Below are 24,612 nucleotides of genomic sequence, written 5' to 3'. Positions count from 1 at the left end.
AGACATTGCAAAACCCAATCTCTCTTGAATCCTGCTACTCAACAGCAGGGATCTAAAGGAATAGATTCCCAGCTGCTGAGAGAAATGTCTTACTAAAAGCAAAGCAAAATTCTCATTAATGAAAAATCAACCCTGAAAGAAGAAAAATTCTGTGTCTCATAATCCCCGGAAATAGCTAAATCCATTGTGGGTTAATACAGATTTAACAAAACAGGGGAAGAGAACAGAGAAAAGCAGTTCCGTTTGCCTGCAGCTGGGGAAAACGCTTATCAGAGAGATCACAAACAACAGTGCTTCTAATCCACACAGCCAAAAGAAACATGAACTCCCACTATCCAGTAAAGGATGCCAGGAAAAGACTCTTATGGATACATCCTCTCTCGCACTCACAATCAAGCCACCTTATCCCATCTTGTTCAACACAAATTATGACAGGCTGTAACTTGAATTTCCAAAGATCAAATTCAATGGCTACTCCAAGCCATGCTTCTTCTGATCAAATAATCTCTAAAATCACAGTCCTTGCCTTCATTCAAAACCAGCATTGAGTTTCTACGTCAGGCACACAAAAACCAGTAAGAAACAGTCTATACCCTCTTGTAGCTTAATCCGTGCACCTTGCCTCATCTTAAACCCCAAAGCTCTTGCCTTAAAATATCTTCTTAGATGGATCAAGTGTCCTCAGTGAAAAAGCAATAAAGGCCCTTCACTTTTAGTTACTGTGATGGAAGCTAAATAAATCAATCAGTAATCAATCATATTCCATACTCCGTACGTTCCGCTCAAAAAGGAGAGAAGCCAACACACCAGTGCAAATCGAATATGAGAATAATCTTAGCCTAGACTAAAAGGAAGGAGCAGGGGACATGACAAGCAATAGAGTGTAAACTAAGAAATACACTGGAAGAATGGATGTGACAGCTGTACCACTCACTACGCGTTCAAAGAGTGATAAAAAGAACCTACTAAGCCCACTTTTGTTTTACGATGCAGGGAGGAGGGAGAATGGAGACTGCCCATTATTGACAGACATCAACTATCCGCGGTTTCCTCGCTCGTCCACTCTCACTAGAGGAAAGGGCCAGTCACTGTTTGTTACATAGGACCTAGGCCTGCCAGCCAAGAACACTGTCACATGGCCACCGGAATGGAGAGGTAACAGTCCCTCATAGGAGCTTGAGGAAAAGCAAGAAAGAGTAGAAAGAACTCTTTCAATGTTTATAAATAAGTTAACATAATTGTCCCCCGAGGCACGGACGGGAAGTTTGGGAAAAGTGGTAACCGGACGCCCACTTGAGGCGTGTAGGGACCCCTCAGCGACCCCCGGCCCACCCGCAGTCCGCGCACTCACCACGCACGCAGAGCAGCGACATGGCCGAGGCGCCGGCAAGCCTCGGCCGCGCCGCCGCACCCGGCCGCTCCCTCTTTCCTTTCAGCAGGTGCCTCGGCTGCTCCCGCTATCGGCCCCACGGGTCTGGCCGCTCCTCATGGTCCACGTCGCAGGCAGTGTTCTGCCGCTCCCTAGGACCCGCTCCGATTCTCACCGTCTGAGGGGGTTCCCGATAGTTATTAGTACCGGCCGGCAGGCGGGGGACTGGGCGCGGCACCGCGGCGCCATCGCTGGGAAGCAGGAGCGATCAGAACTCCCTCCCTCCACTCCACACGGGATCCGTGCGAGTGCCTGGACATAGCCTACCCGTGGCCCCGCCTCCCAGCCAATCAACTCACGCCCAGTCCACCGACCCCGCCCCTCCACGAGCAAGTAGGAGTCTGGGTCCTCGGCTTTCCTTACGTGCAAGAATGAAGGCAGCTCCGCCCACTAATAAGGCTTAAAGCTGAGAGGGGCGGGGCTTCCTCCTCACCTGGAATTGAAGCCCTCTGCTCCTCCCACGAGAGCGGGCTTCAACCCAAGAACAGGTTCTTTTCATTGAAGACTTTCCATTGGACTTCCTTAAAGGGTCTATCCCTTATATCTTGACGGCGTACTTACTTGTAATAGCAATAATTTCACAAAATCGTACCACAAGACAAGTAAGTTTTAATTAGCAACGATGGCAAAAAAAAAGCCTACTTTTAAAAAACATACAGTAATCAGTGGGTAAATATTTACTGATTGAAGGATGGAGGGAAGATAAACTTTTTTTTTAAAGGTGAACTTATTTGGTTGGTTGCCTATTTATTTATTTACTGGGGAATATTGGGGAACAGTGTGTTTTTCCAGGATGTCAAGTCATTGTTTTTCAATCTAGTTGGGGGGGGGGGCACAGCTTAGCTCCAAGTCAAGTAGTTGTTCCCAATCCAGCTGTGGAGTGCGCAGCTCAGCTCCAAACTCAAGCCATTGTTTTCAGTCCAGTTGTGGAGGGCGCAGCTCACTGGCCCATGTGGGACTCCAATCTGATACCTTCACTGGCTCATGTGGGAACCGAACCGGCAACCTTGTTGTTAAGGGCTTGTGCTCTAACCAACTGAGCCATCCAGTGGCCCCAAAAGTGTTTTCTATAAAAAGTACTGGATCGAATGGATAACAATGGGGTGGGGGGAATGAATCTTGACTCCTACCTCACACCATACCCAAAATTTATTCCAGATGACGTATTGTTGTGCGGGAGATCCTGCTCGCTGCGCCATTTGTTGTGCGTGGCGGCCTGCAGGGTCTCTGCTTCTGCTCCCCACACAAGAACGCAGGATATGGTGAGGCCGAAAAGGAACACCCACGGAGCCATAGGTAGGGGAGTCATACCACTATGGTCTCACTGGAGGTTGGGTTCACTGGACGTGCGACCTGCTGTCCGTTTTTCTGCTAACCGACCGACGACTCTCCTCCACTCTCCTCCACTCTCCTCGACTCTCCTCGGCTCTCCTCGGCTCTCCTAGGCTCTCCTCCGTAGCCACAGCAGTTATACTAGCGGCCAATTAGCCAACTGGCTACAGCTGACGGCCAATCAGCCACAGCCGATGGCCATCCACCATCCGAGCCAGCACCTTTCCACGTGAGGCCGAGAGCCTGTAAACTACTTTCTGGGGCTCTGTCCCCACACTTATAAAAGGTAAAATAATAAAGCTTTTAGACAATAACATAAGAGAATATATTCATTACTTTGGGTAGTCAAAAACTTCTTAAATGGTGCATAAAATGCATCAACCATAAATTGTGAAACTGAATAAAGAAAACCTCATTTAAAATGGAATCCAGAAGCCAAGAGGTAGAGTTCTCACGCACTACCACTTAATGTCAACTACATACCCCAAGAGGACAAGAATGCACCTAGCATTCCCAACAAGAAGTGTCTCTATTTTACTATCCCAGCAGGAGGACGATTTCTCCTTGCCTAGCAACAAACCAAGCCAATGGGAACTGTTGCACTTCAGCCAATGAGAAGCTATTACCACTCTCTTTCCTCCATTGGACTTTCTTTCAAAGCACCTCTCCCAACTTCCTCCTTTTCCTCTATAAAGTACCATTCCTCTGCTTTGTTTGCTGGACTCGCCTATAGTTTCTGCTATAGTACGCTTGACCTGAATTACAATTCTCTGCTAATCCTGAATAAACCCATTTTTGCTGGTAAAAATAACTGGCTATTTTATTTTTAAGGTCAACATTACAAAAAGATAAATTGGACTATATTAAAGTTAAGAATTTCTGTTTATTGAACGACTGTTAAGAGAATAAAAGGGCAAGCTACAGAGTAGGTAAAGGTATTTACACTAGATTTCTCTAACAAAAGAATCATATCCAGAATATACAAAGAGCTCCTACAAATAGCAAAATGACAGACAACCACATGGAAAGATAGGCCAGGGACCTGATCAGGCAAGTCACGAAAGATAGCCAACAGACATATGAAAAGGTACCTGGACTTTACTACCAGGAAAATGCAAACTAAAGCCACAAGGAGATATGCTACAAATATACTAGAATAGCTGAAATTAAAAAGACTGACAACATCAAGAGTTGGCAAGGAAGTGGAGAAACTAGATTTCTCATATATTGTGGGAACATGAACTGTTACAATCTCTTTGGAAAAAATACTGGCAATACCTACTAAACTGAACATATACGTGTCCTATGACTCAGCAATTCTACTGCTAGGTATCTACCCAACAGAAGTACGTGTATGAGGCAGCCTGTTGGCTCCGTGGTTGGAGCGCAGTGCTCATAGCACCAAGGTTGCCAGTTCAATTCCCACATGGGCCAGTGAGCTGCGCCCTCCACAACTAGACTGAAAACAACAACTTGACTTGGAGCTGAGCTGCGCCCCCCACAACTGGATTGAAATCAATGACTTGACATGGAGCTGATGGGTCCTGGAAAAACACACTGTTCCTCAGCATTCCGCAATAAAAAAAATTTTTTTTTAAAGAAGTACAGACATCAGTCAATAAATTTATTTTTTAAATGCAAAAGAAGGATAAACATCAATTCAGGATAGTGGTTACTTCTGAGGAGAGAAGATGAAGAACAAGGGAGAGAAAGGAGTGAGATTAAGTAAGATGGGGTATGTAAAAGCTTCAACTTTATCTGAATTATTAATTTCCTTAAAAGAGAACTTGAAGCAAATGTGGTAAAATATTAAGATTTGATAAAGCTGTATGAGAATAATGTGGGTGTTTGTTATAGTATTCTTTATAATTTTCTATATGCCTAAAATATTTCATAAAGAAATTTTTTTTAATCTTTAGAAGAATAAAGACTCAGAGAATGTTTAGGAGACATTGATTTTTAAAAAAGATTGTAATGCAGATATACAGTATGCCAATATTATGTATGTAAACATACCACATATACACACACATAAATTGATATGATATAATGAGACTGGCACTTTATCTCTGTGGTACGCCTTTTCAAAACCCATCACCACAGTCTAATCATGAGAAAAACATCAGACAAATCCCAACTGAAGGATATTCTACAAAATACCTGACCAGTGATCCAGAAAACTGTCAAGGTCATCAAAAACAAGGAAGTCTGAAAAATTGTCACAGCCAAGAGGAACTTAAGGAGACATGACAACTAAACATAATGTGCTATCCTGGATGAGATCCTGGAACAAAAAAAAGGATGCAAAGTAAAAACTGAGGAAATCTGAGTAAAGTATGGGCTTTAGTTAATGTATCAATATTGGTTCATTAATTGTAACAAATGAACCATACTAATGTAAGATGTTATTAATACAGGAAATTAGGTGTGGGGTATATGGAAACTCTGTACTATGCTCACAAAATTTCTGTAAATCTAAGATTTCTAAAATTAAAAGTTTATTTCTTAAAAAGTCAAGTAATTTACCCAAATTCATAGCTAGTAAATACCCAAACCAAAGTTCAAGACTGTAAATGACTTCAAACCTCTGTGCTTTTCCCACTACACAAAACCGTTCTAACTTGACTTTTTCTAGGATTGTATCAATATTTGTATGGCTATCTAAAACAAATTCCTTAAGGGCAGAGAAAAAAACAATTTTTCCCCCTAGCACACCATTAGTGTTCACTAAACTAGCTTAAGTTATTTAGTGACAGAACTAAAGTCACAGAGACAGACCTAAAGAATCTGAGACTTTCAGAGAACTTGATCAGGTCAGATCTACCATACAGCCATCTCCATACCGCCGGCTCCTCTGACAGGCCCCCTTGTCCCTGTCTGGGCTTAGGACCCATTCAGTTCTGCAAAGGTCCTGTGCTGCCATCTACTGGTAGCTAATAAGCATCGACCTACACTGCTGTATTTCGGGAACCAGTGAGGAAGAAGTTTAACAGAAGACTCAAGCGCTAATTAAATTACAGAACTTGTGTAACTGTTACATAGTTCACTCGACACTGTACAAAGCAAAGGCCCTACTTTTCTCCGGCGATTTCAGGCCCTTCTATCTCAGTATTAACACTTAGGCTCCTAAAATTCAGACTTCCACGCTGACCCACCTCCATAGGTACAGATAGGACTCTATTGCCCATCTTCCAGACCTCAAACTCTCCGGCACAGCATAGGCTGCAGAAATCCGTCAACCGCACAAACTTGAGACCCCCACCGCCCAGATTCCCCCAAGTTCACACACCCCTGAGACTCCTTGCACCCTACCTTGCAAACACCATTGGGGCAAACGAGCACGCTAACCCAGACCTCCCTACAAAGAGGTTCAAGTTCCGCAGGCAGGCAGCTCACACCAGCGCGAAAGCCTGGGGAGAGGCCGGGTGAAGCTCGGAGCCCTCAGGCTAGCGCTTTGGCTCGGGCTCCGGCCCCCACCGCCTCGTGGATCAAGTCAGCCTAGGCCTACAGCCAGAGGGACGGGACGAGGCCCCGCCCATCTAGACCTGTCATCACAGAAGCTGCACGTGGCCGGGGTGGGGCCTCAGGCGACCTGCAGCCATCACTTTGTCTCCCCAGCCATCCATTGGGGCCACCGCCACCAATCAGAGCCAGCGGATCCGGGCTGGAGAACGAGCGCCCGCGTGAGGCTAGCGGGAGAAGGGGCGGGGGGAGGAGAGCCTCCGAGGTGGGAGGGGGCTAGTGGTGGAAGGTGGCCTGGCACTGGTTCTGCCAGGCTGGAATTCTAGGGGGCGGGTCCTAGTGAAAGGCAGAGACCAAAAGGGGCGGGGCCAGGGGTGGGGCCAGGGACAAGCGGAGGATCTTGGGGAAGGCGAAGTATACTAGAAGGGGCGGAGCCACAGGGGGCGTGGTCTGCGTTAAAGAGGAGGAGCCTGAGGAATTCAAGAAACTAGGAAAGGGGACGAAACCAGGGAAGGTGGGAGGTGGGACGTGGGAGAGGTTGGGCCCGGGCGTTGCGGGGGCGGGGCTCGGACTAAGGGGCGAGGTTTGTAGGCCGAAGCTGCAGCTGGGGCTGCTCGGTTACTGCACCAGTCCACTACCTCCCTAGGTGCAACGGGACTCCCGGAACTACAGGTGTGGGGCGGGGTGCGGGTGGAAGAAGGGACAAGGACGGGGGTACGCTTGGGCAGACATAAGGAGGTGGGTGACACGTTAGGGAAGGAGAGGATCTGTAGACTTCTGGGGGGAAGAAGACAGAGTTGGCGAAGGAATTGGGGCTCAATGTGTGGGCTAGGAGGTGCATTCTTCAGGGGCTCTTGTGGGGGAGGGGCGGGAGTGCTTTGTGGGGGTGGAAGGTACTATGTGCGGGGGTGAGGTCGCTATCTGATGTGGAGGGTTGAAGGCATACTTGAGGGGGAGGGGATCTGAAGGCACTTTGGGGGAAGGGGTGCTGTATGATGAAAGGCTGGTGGTCCAGAATGTGAGAGCCAGGGAGGGACTGTGTGGAGAAAGACGGTATGGGGCTGTGGGCACTGTATGAGGGGAACCGGTTGTAGGCTCCAACTGAGGTGGGGAGAACCCCTAATGCTTTGAGAAGGTAATAGTCTGGGGGCATTGTGGAGACTCCAGGAAGATGTTTGTGTACTGTGTTCTAGGAGTGAGGGTGATGGAATTGGTGTGTGAAGATGCCAGTCTGTAGTGCTTCTGGCTCCTCAGCTCCTAACTCCACTTTCTGGCCTGAGCACTCAAGAGAGGAGCCAGGCCCTCTGTGCCACCAGGTCTTGAGCTCATTCTGCTTTGAATCTGTCTGGCTGAGACTGGGATTTCTGCCCCCTAGTTGGTGTCCCTGGGGACCCTTCCCCCCGTTTGGTTCCTGTTAACCCCCCCACTCTAGTTCCTGTTCCTTCCAGAGCTTGCCTTGGTCCCTATCTTTCCCCTCCCCCCCCCCCCTTTGCCCTGCCCTTATGCTCTGGGTGTGCTCATTTCCCACTTCCTTCCTCGCCCTGGGGCCTGGCCTGGTCCTTACCCGTCTAGGAGCTGTGCCCTGCCCCAGACTTTATACTCAATGGCCAGAGACCCCAGTAACCAGCAACAAGGCCCAGACTCCACCCCTCACTACTATCAAGGTTTCTCCCAACAGCCCCCTAAGTAACTGGTAGCCATATTTTTACCACCCACAAACTGATTACCTCCACCCTTTTCCTTCTGCTGGTTGGGGTACCTTAGGGGCCTCAAAAATTCTGAGCTTCTGTGGGAGGAGGGAAATAGTGAGGAACACTGAGAGCCTTTGATCTATGATTTGAGAGGTGGGCCACCATTGTAGGCTGAACTAGGGAAGGGATGTGAGATTCCAGCCTCAACTGGGGGAGGAAGAAGAAATGGCTTCTCACAGTCCTGGCTTGGAAGCTGACTGTCAGAACTGAGACTAGAGCCTGGTCCTCTTGGGGGCTCCTCTCCTTCCCTGAGGGGACTTGATGTAGTGCCAGAGTTCTTTTTGCCTCTGGGCTGACTGGGAAAGGGTGAGAAAGGCCTGCCTTCCACAGTGTGGCTGAATGAGTGTGACAGTGTTGCTGAAAAGGGGCCCCAAGCCAGCCTCCTCTAGTTAGGAGACTATCTAGGGAGGGAGGGGGTGCTGAGGCCAGACAAAGAGTGGGGTAAAGGAGGGCAGGCTGATGCCTTTTGAGGTGGAGCTGATTGCTATGGCAACACAGCTTCCCAGACTGTCTGTCAAAGAGGCGGGCCTAGGACAGACTCACTCCAGCTTCCTCAGGATTGAGGCATTTGTGTGAGTGGGTGGGGCATTGCTGAGCTGAGGCTGGAATACACATCTTTTCTTCTTTGATACAAGCAGCAGGGCATTCAGACGCTTGGACTCATCTTCTGAAAATGGATCTGAGTGAACAATAGCCATTAGAATTATAGCAGTATAAGGCCAGAGTTCTAGAGATCCTCAGTGTCTTCATTTATGCAAACCCCTTGCTTTACAGATTTGGAAATTTATGGAGAAACAGACTGATTGTCTCTAGGTTTCACAGTGAAAGAGCAGGAATTAGGACCCAGGTCTCCTGATTGTTGTTCCTGATTGTTTCTTTCAGCCAGTGTTTATTGAGCACCTATTATGTGCCAGGTATTGATGTTGATTCTGGGAATACCAGCATGAACAAAACAGACGAAGTTGCTGCTCTTATGGAGCTTCCATTCTAATAGAGGAAAAAAGAAATGAAGAAGTATGTGTGTGCATGTGTGTGTGTGTGTGTCTGTGTCTGTGTGTGAGAGAGAGAGAGAGAAAGAGAGAGAGAGAGAGAGAGAGAGAGAGAGAGAGAGAGAGAGGCCAGTTGTTGATAATTGCTGTGGAAAAAAAAATAAAGCGGGGTAAGAGTTAGGGCAGCTAGGTAAGGCCTCTTGATTGTACCATGCTGCTTTTCCAGGACACACTGAGGCCTAGAACATCTTTGATCTTTGCCCCTGAACTATTGCCCCCCGACCTTTGCAGGTAACTATGGCCTCACCTATGGTAGTGGCAGAAAGATAGAACAAGGTGGGGTCATCAAGGGATTATGCCTTTCCTGCAGTGTTCCGTGTCTACCTGTCTACCCAGTAAGCTTTTACTAAGGCAAGTAGACTCTTACATTTGTGCTCTGCAATTTTGTTCAGGGTGTTGAAAATTTCTTTAATCCTATTCCTTATCATTAGGGAACCAACAAGGAAGTCATTCCATAGCAACTGCATTCTTTTTCAAGGTTTTTCCCCTGGTCTGAGGTGAAGAGAAGGGAGCCTTGAGGAACTAACTTACTTGTTGTCCTTCCTAAGTCTAGGGCACAAGGAGGAAGTAGGAGGAGGGGAACCTCTTTTTACTGTCCAGTGATGACCTCAAGGACCTTGGGCCTCCTGTGGCTTCTGAACTATAGGAGAACAGATGCCCCCTCTTCTGGAGGCACAACCAGGGAGCTGCCAGGGCATCAGCCAGTTCTCCAGGGCCTCAGTTTGAATCTTCCCTCTTTTGGCTCTGGTGTTTCTCCTGTTTCTGTGGAAGACTGGGAAAAAAAGCCTCCTAAGTTCCAAAGTGTCTGGTTTGCTGAAAAGTGCAGAGAGAAAGGTATTTTCTTAGGTTGCCCCTAAAGCAGCCCCTCTGAAAAGTGTCTTTTAATGCCTAATCCTTACAGAGGTTTCCGTGCTGGTCATTCAAAGAATAGGAGGACAAGAATTAAGAATGCTGGTTCTGCTGCCACTTTATTTGGCTGGGCCTGGGCTGGGCCTGGGGCCCAGTGACTCAGGGGGAGGGTGGAGAGTTTCGAGGGAGCTGTGAGTCATGGGGGTGAGCTTGAGTTGGGCATATGTCCCCCACTCTGGGCAGAAGCCTTCCTACCTTACTTCCCCTGGCTGTTCTGCCTCCTTGAACAGAGGCCTGTGAATAGAAAGAGTACTGACAGAAGGGATGAAGCACAAAGAATGTTTAGAGCTCTGAATTAGAATGTCTCCCTTGGGGCCCCTCCAATGAAGGCAAAAAACATCAGTATAAAGTAAGAGAAGGAAGAATACCATTTCTCAATGGAAGGAGGTAGTATCCCACTTCAGGACTTTTTCATCTGCTCTGGCATGAAGGAATCTTCCTAGACTCCAAGAGTTCTCTCGTCTCTGGAGCTCTGGTTTGCAAAGCAGGGAGAGATGAATGAGAGTGGGGATATTTGGGGTCTGGTGTGGGAAGAGCAGGCCGATTTTGGAGGTTGTCCATCTGTGGTTGTGAAAGCCCTTGGGCATCCTATTAACCAGCCTCGGAAGAGGAAGGGCGGGGGGTGGGGGGTGAAAAGTGGGAGGCCTACGCCTTTAAAAGGGTTAAATGGCTGGGCAGAGCGCTGCTTTGGATTCCGGCAGATGAGGGGTTAGGAGATGGGCGGGGCAACCCTGGGTAGGCCTGCCCCCTTGTGGACCAATGGGCGTACATCTTTTGGTGGGGGCGTGCCTCACACTCTAGGTCGTGGGGAGGCTGGCCTCCTCTGGGCCAATGAGCACGGTTGCTGCCATGAGGGCGTGGTCTGAGGGGGGCGTGGCGGCCGCGGCCGCGGCGGCGGGGGTGTTGGGTCGCTGGGCGGGGCGGGCGGCCCCATCAGCTGGTAGGAAATGGCCTGTGAGTCAGAGGGGCAGCAGAGTCGGCAGCGCGGAGCCGGGGCGGCCACGGGGAGGGACAGTCGCGGGGAGGGGCGCAGCAGCGTCTGGGGGGCTGCGGGCGCCGGGGCCCGCTAGTGTTGCACACGAAGCTGAACAGAAAAGAGCCTAGCAGAGCAGAGCTCAGCCTGAGCCACCCTTTGTCTGGGTTGGGGGCCCGTGCGGGGAGGATCTGGGATTCGAGGGGAGGGACGGGACGGAGGGTCCGGAGCAGCGACCGCCGTGGCGGAGCCAATTTGGGAGCGGGGTGAGTGTGTACTAAGGGAAAAGAGCAAATCCGCGAACCTCCAGTAGGGAATGGGGCCTGTCCCAGGCTGTGGGGATGAGAGGGGTGAGAAAGGACCTGGGAGGCTAAGCAGGAGGTGGGGGTGGATGATCGTCCAGAACAAGGAGTGTGGGAACCTGGGTGACTCTGCCGGGTTCAGTTTGGAGATGGTGCTGAGATCCGCTCCCTCTCCACTGAGGGTGGAAGGCTCTAGGCCAGTGACCAAGGAGGTGGTGAGAGAGCAGAGACTGACCTTCCTACCAGTGGTCGTCCATAGAAACAAGCCACTTAGCTTGTGTGGACCTGTACAGGGACAAAATGTAGAGCAGCTGGCAGCAGTTCTCTCCAAACTGAATGAAGGTGGAAAGCACATGGAGAGGAATTCTCCTTGCTACGCTTCTTGATCAGGGTAGAAATGCATATCTTTAATAAGGAAGGGAAGGGGAGAGCCTGGGAGCTTGTACCTATACAAACACCCACCTACCCTACCTCCCAGGCCTAGCAGGTGTCTAAGGATACAAACCCCATAGTATTCTGGGACTTGTTGTTTTTGCTGGCCTTGCTCCTTTGGCATGTTGGGAACTGTAGTCTTTGCCAGTCAAAGCCTGGCACAGCTGTTTGACGCCAGCTGCTGCCCACCCCCTGCACAGAGAGGAGGTTTGGCCTACCCTTCCCCCTAAGTCCTGCCCCGTGAGTCAGCTTGAAGCCATGGTCTAGAGCCAGACTGGCTGGGTAGCAGGAAAGTGAGTCTTAGAGCTTCTCATTGACAGGGAGGGAACTGAGAGGGCTCTGGGGTAATGAGCAGATGCCAGGCATGCTGGGGTCAAGTTGGGCATCATGTCATCACCTAGCTTCCCCAGGGCAAAGGCTCAAGAAGCCATCTGGGATGACCTGGAGGTGGGAGAGCTGAGGAAAAGGCCCTTCCTGAGTCTGTATGGCTTGGGTAGAAGAAAGGAGGGGTAGAGAGAGTACAGGTTGTACCCTCTGACAACACTGCTATTGGCATGCTGCCCTTTCCAGCCACCACACCCACCACAGGGAAGCAGAATTTTCTTAGGGATCCCAGTTCTAATGAGAACTTGATGAACTAGGATAGTGTGGGGTGTAATAATGGGAACTTAGTGAAGGAGAGCTTTTCAGTCCCTGGGTGCAAATCTCCCCTTTCTCCCCACCCCCACCTCTATTTTCACTGATTCTCCCTGTACGATTAATCTCTCTGCTCTCATTCTGGGAGTTTTTTTCTGCATTGTCAGGACTGCTACCCAAATCTCTGGGGCTTGCAATCCACTTTTCTGAACCCTCCTATGTGATTACCCCTGTGGTTGGAGTTGGGTGGAGGAGTGGGGCACAAACCTATCCTCAAGAAGAACCCTATGGTCAGTCTTACCCACAGAGCAAGCAGAACTGTCACTAGGTTACAGGAGATAGTGACACTGCACTACGTGAGGTCTCAGAGGAGAGAGAGATACCTGTGGTCTGGGGTGACCAGAACAGGATTCCTGGAGGGGATGGCACTTGACCTAGCCAAGGAGGAAGGGTAGGGCTTGGGTAGGCAAACGGGGCATTCCTTAAAGAGGAAAGGGCATCATGGATGTCAGGCAGAAGCTTGATCCTGGGAGCAGTATTTCCTCCCATGAAGGAAAAAGGTCTTCAGTTTGACATTCCCCTCCCCCAGTATGGGCTCCTGAAGGTGGACTTCTTGGTGAAGACTATCGTGTCCTGGCAGAAAAGCCGTGGTTTGCTTTTTGGGGTGTTGGATGTGTTGGGGAGGAGTAGAAAGGTACCACTAGTTGCTTCCAGCTGTCTGACTGCCACTGCCTTATCTCGAGTTTGCAGGGCCTGGGGGAGGGGTAGACCCTGGAAAGCACTTTCTGGTAGTACCTCCTCTCCCTCCCACCCCAGACTTGTTTTTGGTTAGATTTGTTGCCTCCTGTTAAAGGGACAGACTGCTTGGGGCAATTGGGAGTTTAATGCCAGAGGGCCTGCTTTGAGCTGACCTGAGTGAGGTTTGTACCTCTGAGTGCTGAAAGGGAGGTGAGTTTCTGCAAGATCCCTATCCTTAGGGCTCTAGGGTGGTACATGTCCCTTTGGAGATAGATGTGGGAAGGAGTTGTGCAAGTTGGTGGACTTGACTAGGAATTCTGAATTCTTGCCCTGGCCATCCTCTTAGCCAGCAGGGTTTCTTGGAGCTTGGGGTATCTCATCCCCCTTTCCATTCAGAGCAGGAGTCCCCAAGGTGGTGGCCCTGACAAGTGGTCATCCTGCCTCAACTTATCAGATCCTTATTACATTGAGCCAAGACTTGCCTCTCTGTGACTCCTTATGTAGCCCAACTCTGTCCTGTGGGCCCTGGATTCCAAGACTGCTCTTCTGTTTCTGAAGAGCTCCTCACATGGAAGACGATGTCTTGTGGCGTATTCTATTAGCCCACGATAGGAGAGGAGCCTTACCACTGACTGCAGGGATCCTTATGTTTGTTCTTCTTTCCTTAGGGTCCAGCTGAGCCCAGGAGCTGCACGGAATGGTGGCAGTCACCTTGCCAGTGCAGCGGGCATGGACCAGACTGCAAGCTAGGAGAGCAAGACATCAGTCAGAAAGAGGGAACACACAGCTAGGCTTAAGGCCTCTTCATCGGGGTGAGTGCCAGGGAGGGGGATGGGGAGTAGGTCCAGTAAGAAATCTGAGCTAAACATGTCACCCTTTCAGAAGTTCTGGGAGTAGCCTCTATACTCCATTAATCCACCTGGGGGTTTAGACACCTCTACCCCCAGGAACCCAGCAAGGTCACCTCTTCGGGTCAGGGGAGGATCTGAAACTCAGCTGGGAGGGAGAAGACACATTGAGTCCTCTGACTACCTTTTCTTCTCTTCTCTTGCACAGATGTCCCCAGGCCCCCCAGCCCAGGCCCAGCATAAAGGCTGTGGGGGGGGGCCCCCCTGACCCAAGGCGGGGCTTCATGCGCCACGTGCAGGCGGAGCCATCTCCATCCTCAGAGCCAGAGGCTGGCCCTTCGCAGCCTGCAGTCAGGCAGGGGGCCCTCCAGGGTGGCCTGCTCATGGGCTACAGCCCAGCAGGGGGGGCAACATCCCCCGGGGTCTACCAGGTATCCATCTTTTCCACTCCAGCTGGTGCCTCCGAGCCTCCTAGGGCCCTGAAACGGTCGGCCCCGCCCACTGAGGGTCCCCGAGAGCTGAAGAGAGGACCTGGGCTGGGGGCTAGGGAGGGCCTACCCCCTGAAGAACCATCTACTGTGGGGCTATTGGGCTCAGAGGGGCTGGGGCTGGGACTGGGTGTGGCCAGCCAGCATTTCTGCCATCATGGCCTCTGTGTTGTGGAACAGGGAAGTAGCTCCACCTCACCTTGGACTTCAGGGACCCGGAATCCCCCCTGGCCCCCGTCAAATGCTTCCTGCAATACTTTGCACACCAGAGACTGGGGTTCCCCAGATCCAGGGGGACAAAGGTCCCTGGGGGCATTCCCAGGACAAGCCCCTCCAGGCCAGCTGCACACACTTGACACTGATTTGCACAGTCTTGCACAACTAGGGAGTAAGAGCCCAGTGGCTGGGGTGGGCAATGGGGGCAGCCCCTGGCCTAGGGAGTCCCCTGGCACTGCCAATGGGCACAGTCCCGAGCACACACCCCCTGGCCCTGGACCTCCAGGCCCCTGCCCCACCAAGCGAAGGCTGCTTCCTGCTGGAGAAGCCCTGGATGTCAGCTCTGAGGATGAGGGGCCAACCCCTCAGAGGCGCCGGGGAACCCTGGGTCACCCTCCTGCTGCCAACAGTTCTGATGCCAAAGCCACACCCTTCTGGAGCCATCTGCTGCCTGGGCCCAAGGAGCCTGTTCTGGTAAGCCAGGAGAGGGGATGGTCTACTATTAAAACTTATTTTTATTTATAGCTGCCACAATATTATCTTAGCTTCAGGAGTACAATATAGTGATTCAACATTTTACCTTACAAAGTGATCACCGCAATAAGTCTAGTAATCATCTGTCACTGTTCATAGTTATTATATCATTGACTCTATTCCCTATGTTGTACATTATATCCCTGTGACTTATTTTATAACTGGCAATGTGTACTTCTCAATCCCCTTCCCCTTTTCTGCCCAACTTCCTACCCACTCCCCTTTGGAGATGGTCTACTCTTAAGTGGATATGTGTGGGGGAAAAGGTGAAGGGGGCATGATCCTATGAGAGCTTGTGATGAGCCCCTGCTCCCAAACATACCTGGCCTCCACCCAATCTCCTTCTCTAATCTTTCCTCTCCATAGGAGCCTACAGACTGCAGTCCTACAGGACGGAGGCTGAAAGGTGCCCGTCGCCTGAAGCTGTAAGTGACCACCTGTTCCCTCTGCCCTGTGTCTGGAAAATGGGGACCAAAGTCTGTAATCCTCTTTCTCACTGCTGAGTAGGGGACCCCAGGGCAGGAGCCCTAAGTAATGGCAAAGGGTGAGGCCTAAGGACATAAGCAGGCATCCCAACACACCTCAAGCCAACCCACTGTGTGTCTCCTCCCCTACCAGGAGCTCCCTTCGAAACTTCCGGAAGGGACCAGGCCTGCTGAGCCCCCCCAGTGCCTCCCCTGTTCCTACCCCCACTGTCAGCCGTACCCTTTTGGGCAACTTTGAGGTAGTTCCCCTTGGATTTTGTGATGGTGGGTGGGGGGGCCTTGTGGGAAGTGGGATGGTGGAGAGTGACTTGGATGGATAAGGAAAAGAGCTGGTGTCTCTCTCACACTGTGTTTTCCCACCCCAGGAATCACTGCTGCGAGGACGCTTTGCACCATCTGGCCATATTGAGGGCTTCACGGCAGAGATTGGAGCTAGTGGATCCTACTGCCCCCAGCATGTCACGCTGCCTGTCACTGTCACCTTCTTTGATGTTTCTGAACAAAATGCCCCGGCCCCCTTTCTGGTATGATCTGATTTCCACCCAAATTCAGCTCTTGAGGATGAGGGGTTGGGGTCAAGAGGTATTCTTTAGGTGTTCCTCACCTAAGAGAGTCAGGGCAGTGGGGCGAACTCTAGTGTGGAACAGGGGCCAGGTCACAGAGTGAGATTGTGGAGATGGGTGAGCATTCAGGGCTCTCTCAGTGCCCACCTTAGCTGATGGCTCCATGGCCTTCCCAGGGCGTCGTGGACCTGAACCCTCTGGGGAGGAAGGGTTACAGCGTGCCCAAGATGGGCACCATCCAAGTGGTGAGTTTTCCCTGAGGGGGTGGGAGGGGGGAGAGGAAAATAACCCCTAGGCCCTACCAACCTTGCCTGTCCTGCCCCCAGACCTTATTTAACCCCAATCAGACTGTGGTGAAGATGTTCCTCGTGACCTTTGACTTCTCGGACATGCCTGCTGCCCACATGACCTTCTTGCGCCATCGCCTCTTTTTGGTGCCTGTGGGTGAGGAGGGAAATGCTAGCCCCACCCGCCGCCTCCTCTGCTACTTGCTGCACCTCAGGTGAGGACAGGGCCCAGGGACAGCTGGGGCAGCCCAGGTATCCTTTCCCCAACCCAGGTAGCCCTTCCCTGAATAGCATCTCTCCTTGCTTCTCTATTGTCTGGGTCCTTACTTTGATCGCCCTGTTCTCTTCTAGGTTCCGGAGCTCCCGCTCGGGCCGCTTAAGCCTGCATGGAGACATCCGCCTGCTTTTTTCCCGCCGGAGTCTGGAACTGGACACAGGGCTCCCCTATGAACTGCAGGCTGTGACTGAGGCCCCTCACAATCCACGTTATTCACCTTTGCCCTGATTGCCAGTGCCCTGATCCCATGTGGGCCAAGGACCAGCCCATCATACTCCATGCTGGACAGAGCAAACACGTGGAGAGGTGGCGAGAGACCCTTCAGGCTTGAATTAAAGCCCTCGCCATGCTCATGCCCAAAGTGATTATTTGGGTGTTTAAAACTTCTGATCCTTACCACAATCTGCCCTACTCTGGGTTCTCCACGTGCCTGCCCCCTCCCTTGGAATTCCCAGGCCAGCTTAGGTACTGGGGAGGAACCGAAGCTACCCTGAGGTTGCCCCAAGTTCCCAGGCAAGTCATGCCAGCGTTGCCTCCCAGTCCTGGGCAGGGGCCACTTATTATTTTATTTATTTTTAATTTATAATTTATTCAAATTGGATTGCCTTGGTAACCTCCCAAACCTGACAATTGGCATTGCCCCTCCTCCTTTCCCACTCTCAGATATTGCTCCAATCTCAGGAGTTGAAGAGGCTGATGTTGGGACTGGGGAAGAACTGCTCTCCCTCAGCTGAGGGCAGAGAGATTATCCCAGATGGACTGAGTCACTAACCAAAGACTCAGCTTCCCCTGTCTTTCCCTGATTTTTTCACTTCTCCTACCCTCTGTCCCCTCTCTGAAGGCCAACTGTGTGTGTGTGTGTGTGTGTGTGTGTGTGTGTGTATGTATGGGTGTGTGTGCATGCGTGGAAGCTGTATGTATGCTATGTGTGTGAGAAGGAGCGTGCATGCATTCGCACATATATGGGGTTTAACCACCCCTCATCTAGGGCTCTAGACTCCAGTTGTCCCTCTCCTGCTTGTGTCCCCTTACTTTGGGGTCCTGACTGAGGAAGGTGTTCAGGGGGCAGAGTCAGGGCCATGGACCGGGGTGCCTCCTCTCACCTGGCCAGACTCTGACCTACCTACCTCAGCTGGGGTGAGGGGCACCCCTCAAACCCAATCATGTGGTTCCCAACTACCCCATTCCCCACTCCAGACTCTGACCCAACCTTAGCCCTGACTTCTGGGGCTAGGCTGTGGGGAACAAGCATTTGCTGAAACTTGAAAAAAAAACAACCACCACCACCACACACACACACACACACACACACACACACGAAAAACAATTGTACCTGGTACTTTTTTTTTTTTTTTTAGAAAAAAAGAAAGAATAAATTCTTATTTGGAAACTTGAACTAAGGCCTACTTTTTCTGTCCAGGAGAGAATGGGAATGGGGATAGAGGGCCTAACTGGAGCTGGGACTCTGCCCTCTCTCCCAGAGAGGGGGCCTGAGGCTATGAAGTCTTCCCTGAGGCCCTGCTGATTCTTAGGACCTGAGATTGATTCCAGATAATTGGGTTGGGTTATGAGGAAGGTTCAACCATAAAGGCAGAACTCTCTGGATGTGGATATGGATTCTTATACTGGTTCTATTGTTAATGATTTCAGCCCCTCTTAACTTCATTGCCCTGATACATAAAATGAAGGTTACCATACAAGTCTATTAAAGGATGTGGATGTGCCAGAGCTCAGGGAGTTGTGCAGGGTGACACGCTCCAGACAAGGCTGAATGTTGGGACTCTGCTGAACTCTATGGGAGGAACCAGGGTCCATCAGGCCCTGGGAAGAAGTAGAAAAAGCTATGGTGTCTTGGCAAAAGACGGAAGGGGTAAATCTCAGTCCAATCATCCTGCAATGTTAGGCCCAGTCACTATGACAACAGGAATCGGGTCAGTCCCCAGTGGGAGGGCTGGGTACAACACAGCAGGACTGCCAGAGAATGTCACTATGGCAACTATGGCTATTGGAGTCAGCGCCAATCCCCTGGTCGCTATGGTGACAGATGGGGGCGGTTATACGCTCCGAGGGTGAACTGAGTCTCTCGGGTCGGGGTAAACAACTCAGTGGGAGATGTTTCTGGGCCACTTGAACACAGAATATAGCTTCCATTTTTGGTCACCATTTCTGAGATCTTGGGCATGATCAGAGAGAACCAGAAGTTCCAATCTTGGGCTCCTTGTAGGTCTGCGTTTCCCAGGGAACAACTTGATGCACGCCTCTGCCACGTAACGCTGATTGGCTGAATGTGGAATGCGGCGTGCACGGAGAGAAAGGACGACCGGAAGTACATCCGGGGGAGTGAAAATACAGTAGGAAAGAAAAAGCTCAGGTCCGGGCTTCTAGAACGACCGCTCTGCTCTGCGTCTCGTTGGTTCCGGAGGTCGCTGCGGCCGTGGGAAATGCTGGCGCGCACCGTGCGGGGGACTGGGGCCCTGTTGCTCAGGGTAAGAGCGAGGCAGCCTACTCCAACTGTTGGGCTAGAGGTCACCTGCATCCTCAGCTCGAAAGGAGGGGGACTCAAAATTTGGGGAGAAAACGGGGGTCAGAGGTCATGGTCCCACGTGAGTTTCTCTGAGGACCCCTTAGGGTGGCTGTTTAGGGAGATGCCTCCGGATAGGCGCCTAGAGGAGCGGCGTGCCGGGCGGCTGGGATCTCATAATTGTCGTCTTCCCTTCAGGGCTCCGTGCAGGCTTCTGGCCGCGCTCCGCGCCGCGCCTCCTCAGGATTGCCCCGAAACACCGTGGTACTGTTTGTGCCCCAGCAGGAGGCTTGGGTGGTGGAACGAATGGGCAGATTCCACCGGATCCTGGAGCCTGTGAGAACCTCTTCTGCCCACGCCAGGCCAGCCTGATGCCCAATTACCTCATGACATGGGGGGATGGGGATGGGACCTTCTTGGGGCCTGCCCTCACCTTTGGCTTGCAACTCTTAAGACCAGACTCAGCAGGGCCTAGACTGCTGACCATCATACCCGTGTTCCACCTTTTCTTGTTGCCCTAGTATCCCACAGGTTCCATTCTTGGGAATCTTCCCTACCCACTCTCTCAGCTCCACCTGTCTGCATGGAGAAAGCTACTCTGCTGGCTCCCATTCCCTTCATTTTCCCATCCCATTCAGAGGCCTCACATTCCTACTATGTTTCCCTAAAAATAATACCTAGCTGGACCATCCGCTCTAATGCGTCTTTTGGATCAAAAATTAATATAAGACCCGGTATTATACCCGGTATTATGTTATGTTGTATTGTATTATATGTCATAGTATATTAGACCTAGTCTTATAGTAAAATAAGACCGGGTCTTATATTAATTTTTCCTCCAAGAGACACATTAGAGCTGATTGTCTGGCTAGGTCTTATTTGGGGGAAAATACGGTATTCTCTTGAGCTTCCCTACCATTGAAGCCCCCAGCCTTCAGCTTTTCTGGGCATGTTCCATATGTTGATTCCCTACCCACTCCAGGCCTAGCTTAGATCCCAACCCTACAACCCCCATTCCTCTGAAGACCCATGACTCCTCTCCCCAGGGCTTGAACATCCTCATTCCTGTGTTAGACCGGATCCGATATGTGCAGAGTCTCAAGGAAATTGTCATCAATGTGCCTGAGCAGTCGGCTGTGACTCTTGGTGAGGGGTGCAGGGTAACATGGGTGCTCTGAGGCCATTAGGAAGTGGTTGCTGGAGATCCAGAGCTTAGGAGAAAGAGCTGATTGGGATGTTGGAGGCCTGACTTTCCTCCTTTTCTCTCCTGCATCTACAGACAACGTAACTCTGCAAATTGATGGAGTCCTTTACCTGCGCATCATGGATCCTTACAAGGTATCTCCTTTCGTCTTTATTTACCTCCTGAGTTATTCTCCTCACTAAAATCCTGCATCCAAGCATCTTACACTATCCATGTTCCTTTCAGGCAAGCTACGGTGTAGAGGATCCTGAGTATGCTGTCACCCAGCTAGCTCAGACAACTATGAGATCAGAACTTGGCAAACTCTCTCTGGACAAAGTCTTCAGGGTAAGGAGATCTGAGCCCGAGTTGGGGTTTGAAGACACGTGCTTGGCACTCTTCAGTCCTTTCCGGGGATCAAGATCAGTCCTCGGCCCTTCTCAGCTTGAGGCTTCCACCTCTCTCATACCTCTCTTCCTCCAGGAGCGGGAGTCCCTCAATGCTAGTATTGTGGATGCCATCAACCAGGCTGCTGACTGCTGGGGCATCCGCTGCCTCCGTTATGAGATCAAGGATATCCATGTGCCGCCCCGGGTGAAAGAGTCCATGCAGATGCAGGTGGGGGCCAGGGAGGACTTCAGGATGCTCTAGTCACATGAGGACCTGGATTCTCTTCCCTACTCTGATAGGCACAGTTGCTGATCTGTATAAGAGTTTACTGTGACTTCCTGTTGATTTGGGTTGCTGGGGGCTTCTAGGTGGAGGCAGAGCGGCGGAAACGGGCCACAGTTCTGGAGTCTGAGGGGACCCGAGAGTCAGCCATCAACGTGGCAGAGGGGAAGAAACAGGCACAGATCCTGGCGTCTGAGGCAGAAAAGGCTGAACAAATAAATCAGGCAGCAGGTCAGCAGAGGGTAGAGCCTGACGGAGGAGCAGGGCATGGGTCTTTGAGTGTTGGTGCTGGAATAGGAGTTTTGGGGTACCCTGACCTCATGAGTCAAGTTCTGTCTTTTTTATTCTAGGAGAAGCTAGTGCAGTTCTGGCCAAGGCGAAGGCTAAAGCTGAAGCTATTCGCATCCTGGCTGCAGCTTTGACACAACATGTGAGAGGCCCCTGGTGGGAGTTGGAGGGCAGGAATTGACAGTGGAAAAGGTTCTTTTATCTACCCTTGGAAAATTTCCTGTCTTTGTGGGTTCCACTGAGCCGGGTTACCTGATCTCTTGTATTGTGATGTGCATATCCTCTTTCCAGGAACATGACTTTTCCTCTCTACTCCTCCACCCCACCCACTTCTCTACATCTGTGATCTCTGATTTTATCCCTCCTGTGGCCACAGAATGGAGATGCAGCAGCCTCACTGACCGTGGCTGAGCAGTATGTCAGCGCATTCTCCAAACTGGCGAAGGACTCCAACACTATCCTGCTGCCCTCGAACCCTGGCGATGTCACCAGTATGGTGGCTCAGGTTAGAGTGCCCTGAGGACCCGGCACAGAGCACCAGTGCCAGAAGCTGAGATTCAACCACTACCATCTCCACTTATACACCATAGAGGTCTTCAGAGTGCCCTGAGACATAGACCTCCCTTCATTCTCTGTAGAGAACAAATCTCTAAGAATGAGACATCCCTACTCACCCCTGGAGATAGGGAAGCTCTTGAGTCATCTTTTTATTTCTTTTTTCCCCAGATACCTGTGCTAGTATTCTGAGGGGGGCCCTGTTCTGATAGATTGTAAGATTCTTAGAACCAACTCTAAAACTTATAAGACTGATGTGTGAGAGAAGGAGAAACTAAAAACAAGCTGACTGACCCTGGTCCCACCTTTTTAGCCGTTGGAGGGTTGTGTTACACCTATTTCCATATGTCCTCATGGCTCTCTCTTCCTCTCCTCAGGCCATGGGTGTGTATGGGGCTCTCACCAAAGCCCCAGTGCCAAGGGCCCAGGACTCAGTCTCCAACGGGAACAGCAGAGATGTCCAGGGCACAGATGCAAGTCTTGATGAGGAACTTGATCGAGTCAAGCTGAGTTAATGGAGCTGGGCTTGGCAAGAGAGGCTTGGGACAGGGAAGCAGCTCTCCCAAACTCTGACTTTAGCCTCCCTGCTGAGATTTTGGTTATTATTTTTTTATTTGAAGTTTAATCATGTAATAAACTCACCAGTAGCAAACCAGAAACTGTCCTCTCTGATTGGGAAATGAAGTTGAGAAGGTCATCAGTGTTTTCCATGGATGTCTACTCCCACCCTCTAGTTCTGTCAGGTCTTGGGAGCCAGTTCCTCCATGAGCAAGAATGAACCTGATGTAATGTGAAATCATCCTTCTTGTCTCCAGGAGAAGCTGTGGGATAGGGTGGAAGGATTAGCCACATGTCTACTGAACTGCCAGCTGGGGAGTGTAGTCCCCTTCCTGCTAAGTGTGGGACTGTAAATTTGAGCAGGTATTGGGGGGAATTTCTCATGAGAAAGAGGACTGACTTGGCAGGATAGTACTGCTGAGTGCTTAAAGGGTCTTCAGGGACTGACACTCACTCATTTATTCAAAAATATTTGATAATAGGGGGCCAGCCCGGTGGCTCAAGCGGTTACAGCTCCATGCTCCTAACTCCCAAGGCTGCCGGTTCGATTCCCACATGGGCCAGTGGGCTCTCAACCACAAGGTTGCCAGTTCAATTCCTCGAATCCCGCAAGGGATGGTGGGCTGCGCCCCCTGCAACTAGCAACAGCAACTGGACCTGGAGCTGAGCTGCGCCCTCCACAACTAAGACTGAAAGGACAACAACTTGAAGCTGAACGGCACCCTCCACAACTAAGATTGAAAGGACAACAACTTGACTTGGAAAAAAGTCCTGGAAGTACACACTGTTCCCCAATAAAGTCCTGTTCCAAAAAAAAAAAAAATTTTGATAATATCTATTACGTGCCAAGCTCAGTGCTAGACATGAGTTACAAAAGCAACTGAGACCCAGCAGTCTCTGCTTTCACAGAATACGAGGTCAGGGAGAGGAGACAAACAAGGAAGCAGACAGAGATACAAAGTGGTAAGTGCTGTAAAGGAAGAAAATTCTGGTTGAGGGATCCTAGGAGCAGAAGCATATCAGCTTGTGGGCAGCTAAGTTGCCAACTTTGCCATTGAGCTCAGGCTGGAAAAATTAATGCATTTGCCAGGCTCGGGTTTGGAGCTGGAACATGCAACTTCTCCATAGCTCCAGAGAAGTTGGAACATTCAGAGTTATTTGCTGTGGCTGAATGGTGAGATGTCAGGGCGATGTGACTATATGGCAAGGGCCAAATCACAGGGAGATAGAGTCCTGAAGAGTTTGGACTTTGTCCTTAGGTGGGGGAGATCCATGAAGGGTTTTTTTCCCCACTCCTGTGAAGAATTTTTAAGATTAAGGTAACCACATAACTGTTTTAGATGGAGCAGTTCTGCAATGTGGACAGGGGATTTGAGGGAGAGATGGGAGGCTGGACGACAATAATAAAGCTGCCTCAGTGATCCCAGAGGGTGATGAAGCCTGAACTGAGGTAAGGGGCCACCTCAATGGAAATGGAGGAATACTTGACATATCCCTGAATTATAATTTATTCATTTATCTATTTGATAACTTTATTGAATCCTAACTATAGGCCAGGCACCAAGGATACAGTAATGAAGAAAACAATTCCCTGCTCTCAATGAGCTTACATTCTGTTTGGAAGGGACAAACCATTAAGATGTATAGTGTTTCAGATGCTGATGAGTTGTACTAAGAGAAAGTTAAAGGAAGGAAGATGGAGAATTTGGTGAGGAGGGGTATAATATTAAGTAGAGTGTTCCAGAAAGCCTCACTGATGTTACATTTGAGCTGAGATATAGAGATGAGGGGAATCTAGAAGTAAATTTGGGCATCTGGTAGTAAAGCTGACAGGAGATTGCAAATGCAAAGGCCCTGAGGCAGAACATGCCTGTCTTATAACGAGCAAAGGCGCTGCAGTGGATGGAACAGAGTTAAGGAAGGAATGAAGTGGCAGCTGGGTGAATCAGAGGGAAGTAGGGAGCTGGTGTGTAGAATTGCAGGGCTGTATAGGGCCACTACAAGACCTTAGGCTTTACTCTGAAATGAGAAACCAGTGGAGAGGTTTTGTGTTTTGTCTATAATAGTAGCTCTACTGAGATGTAATTCACATACAATACAATTCACCCCATTTAAAGTGTGAAT

The 24,612-nt window shown here is 50.4% G+C and overlaps 3 protein-coding genes across 12 annotated transcripts in view; 2 read left to right on the top strand and 1 right to left on the bottom strand.

Annotated features, from left to right (window-relative positions):
* Positions 1–1,747, bottom strand: part of UNC13B (unc-13 homolog B) — a 173,138-nt gene extending 171,391 nt beyond the window's left edge. For 3 of the 5 annotated variants that reach the window (XM_019729033.2, XM_019729037.2, XM_074330676.1), the window contains exon 1: positions 1,352–1,699. In XM_019729033.2, the coding sequence (XP_019584592.2) occupies positions 1,352–1,373 (22 nt within the window). In that variant the 5' untranslated portion in view covers positions 1,374–1,699. Of the gene's footprint in view, positions 1–1,351 lie in introns of all 5 variants that reach the window. The other 2 variants (XM_074330677.1, XM_074330678.1) reach the window with 2 other exon arrangements.
* Positions 1,748–6,351: 4,604 nt separating this feature from the next.
* Positions 6,352–18,051, top strand: ATOSB (atos homolog B). Of its 6 annotated transcripts, none has more exons than XM_019729018.2 (9): positions 6,352–6,444; positions 13,682–13,825; positions 14,070–15,039; positions 15,466–15,524; positions 15,718–15,823; positions 15,950–16,108; positions 16,324–16,392; positions 16,474–16,649; positions 16,786–18,051. In XM_019729018.2, the coding sequence occupies exons 3-9, from the start codon at positions 14,146–14,148 to the stop codon at positions 16,937–16,939; spliced, it is 1,617 nt and encodes a 538-aa protein (XP_019584577.2). In that variant the 5' UTR covers positions 6,352–6,444; positions 13,682–13,825; positions 14,070–14,145; the 3' UTR covers positions 16,940–18,051. The 6 variants fall into 6 exon arrangements, with proteins under 6 accessions (XP_019584577.2, XP_074186780.1, XP_019584572.2 ...); XM_074330679.1 differs by lacking the exon at positions 6,352–6,444 and adding an exon at positions 6,717–6,737; XM_019729013.2 differs by lacking the exon at positions 6,352–6,444 and adding an exon at positions 6,761–6,895.
* Positions 18,052–18,822: 771 nt separating this feature from the next.
* STOML2 (stomatin like 2) lies at positions 18,823–22,627 on the top strand. Its single transcript, XM_019729012.2, has 10 exons — positions 18,823–19,197; positions 19,431–19,568; positions 20,279–20,378; positions 20,512–20,570; positions 20,662–20,763; positions 20,899–21,033; positions 21,174–21,318; positions 21,438–21,517; positions 21,752–21,880; positions 22,308–22,627. Exons 1-10 carry the CDS (start codon positions 18,997–18,999, stop codon positions 22,443–22,445), a joined length of 1,227 nt encoding a protein of 408 aa, XP_019584571.2. The 5' UTR covers positions 18,823–18,996; the 3' UTR covers positions 22,446–22,627.
* The last annotated feature ends 1,985 nt before the right edge of the window (positions 22,628–24,612 follow it).

This window comes from Rhinolophus sinicus, linkage group LG04 (assembly GCF_036562045.2).
Source record: "Rhinolophus sinicus isolate RSC01 linkage group LG04, ASM3656204v1, whole genome shotgun sequence".
NCBI classification, from domain to species: Eukaryota; Metazoa; Chordata; class Mammalia; order Chiroptera; family Rhinolophidae; genus Rhinolophus; species Rhinolophus sinicus.
This window is presented reverse-complemented; position numbering and strand designations above follow the sequence as displayed.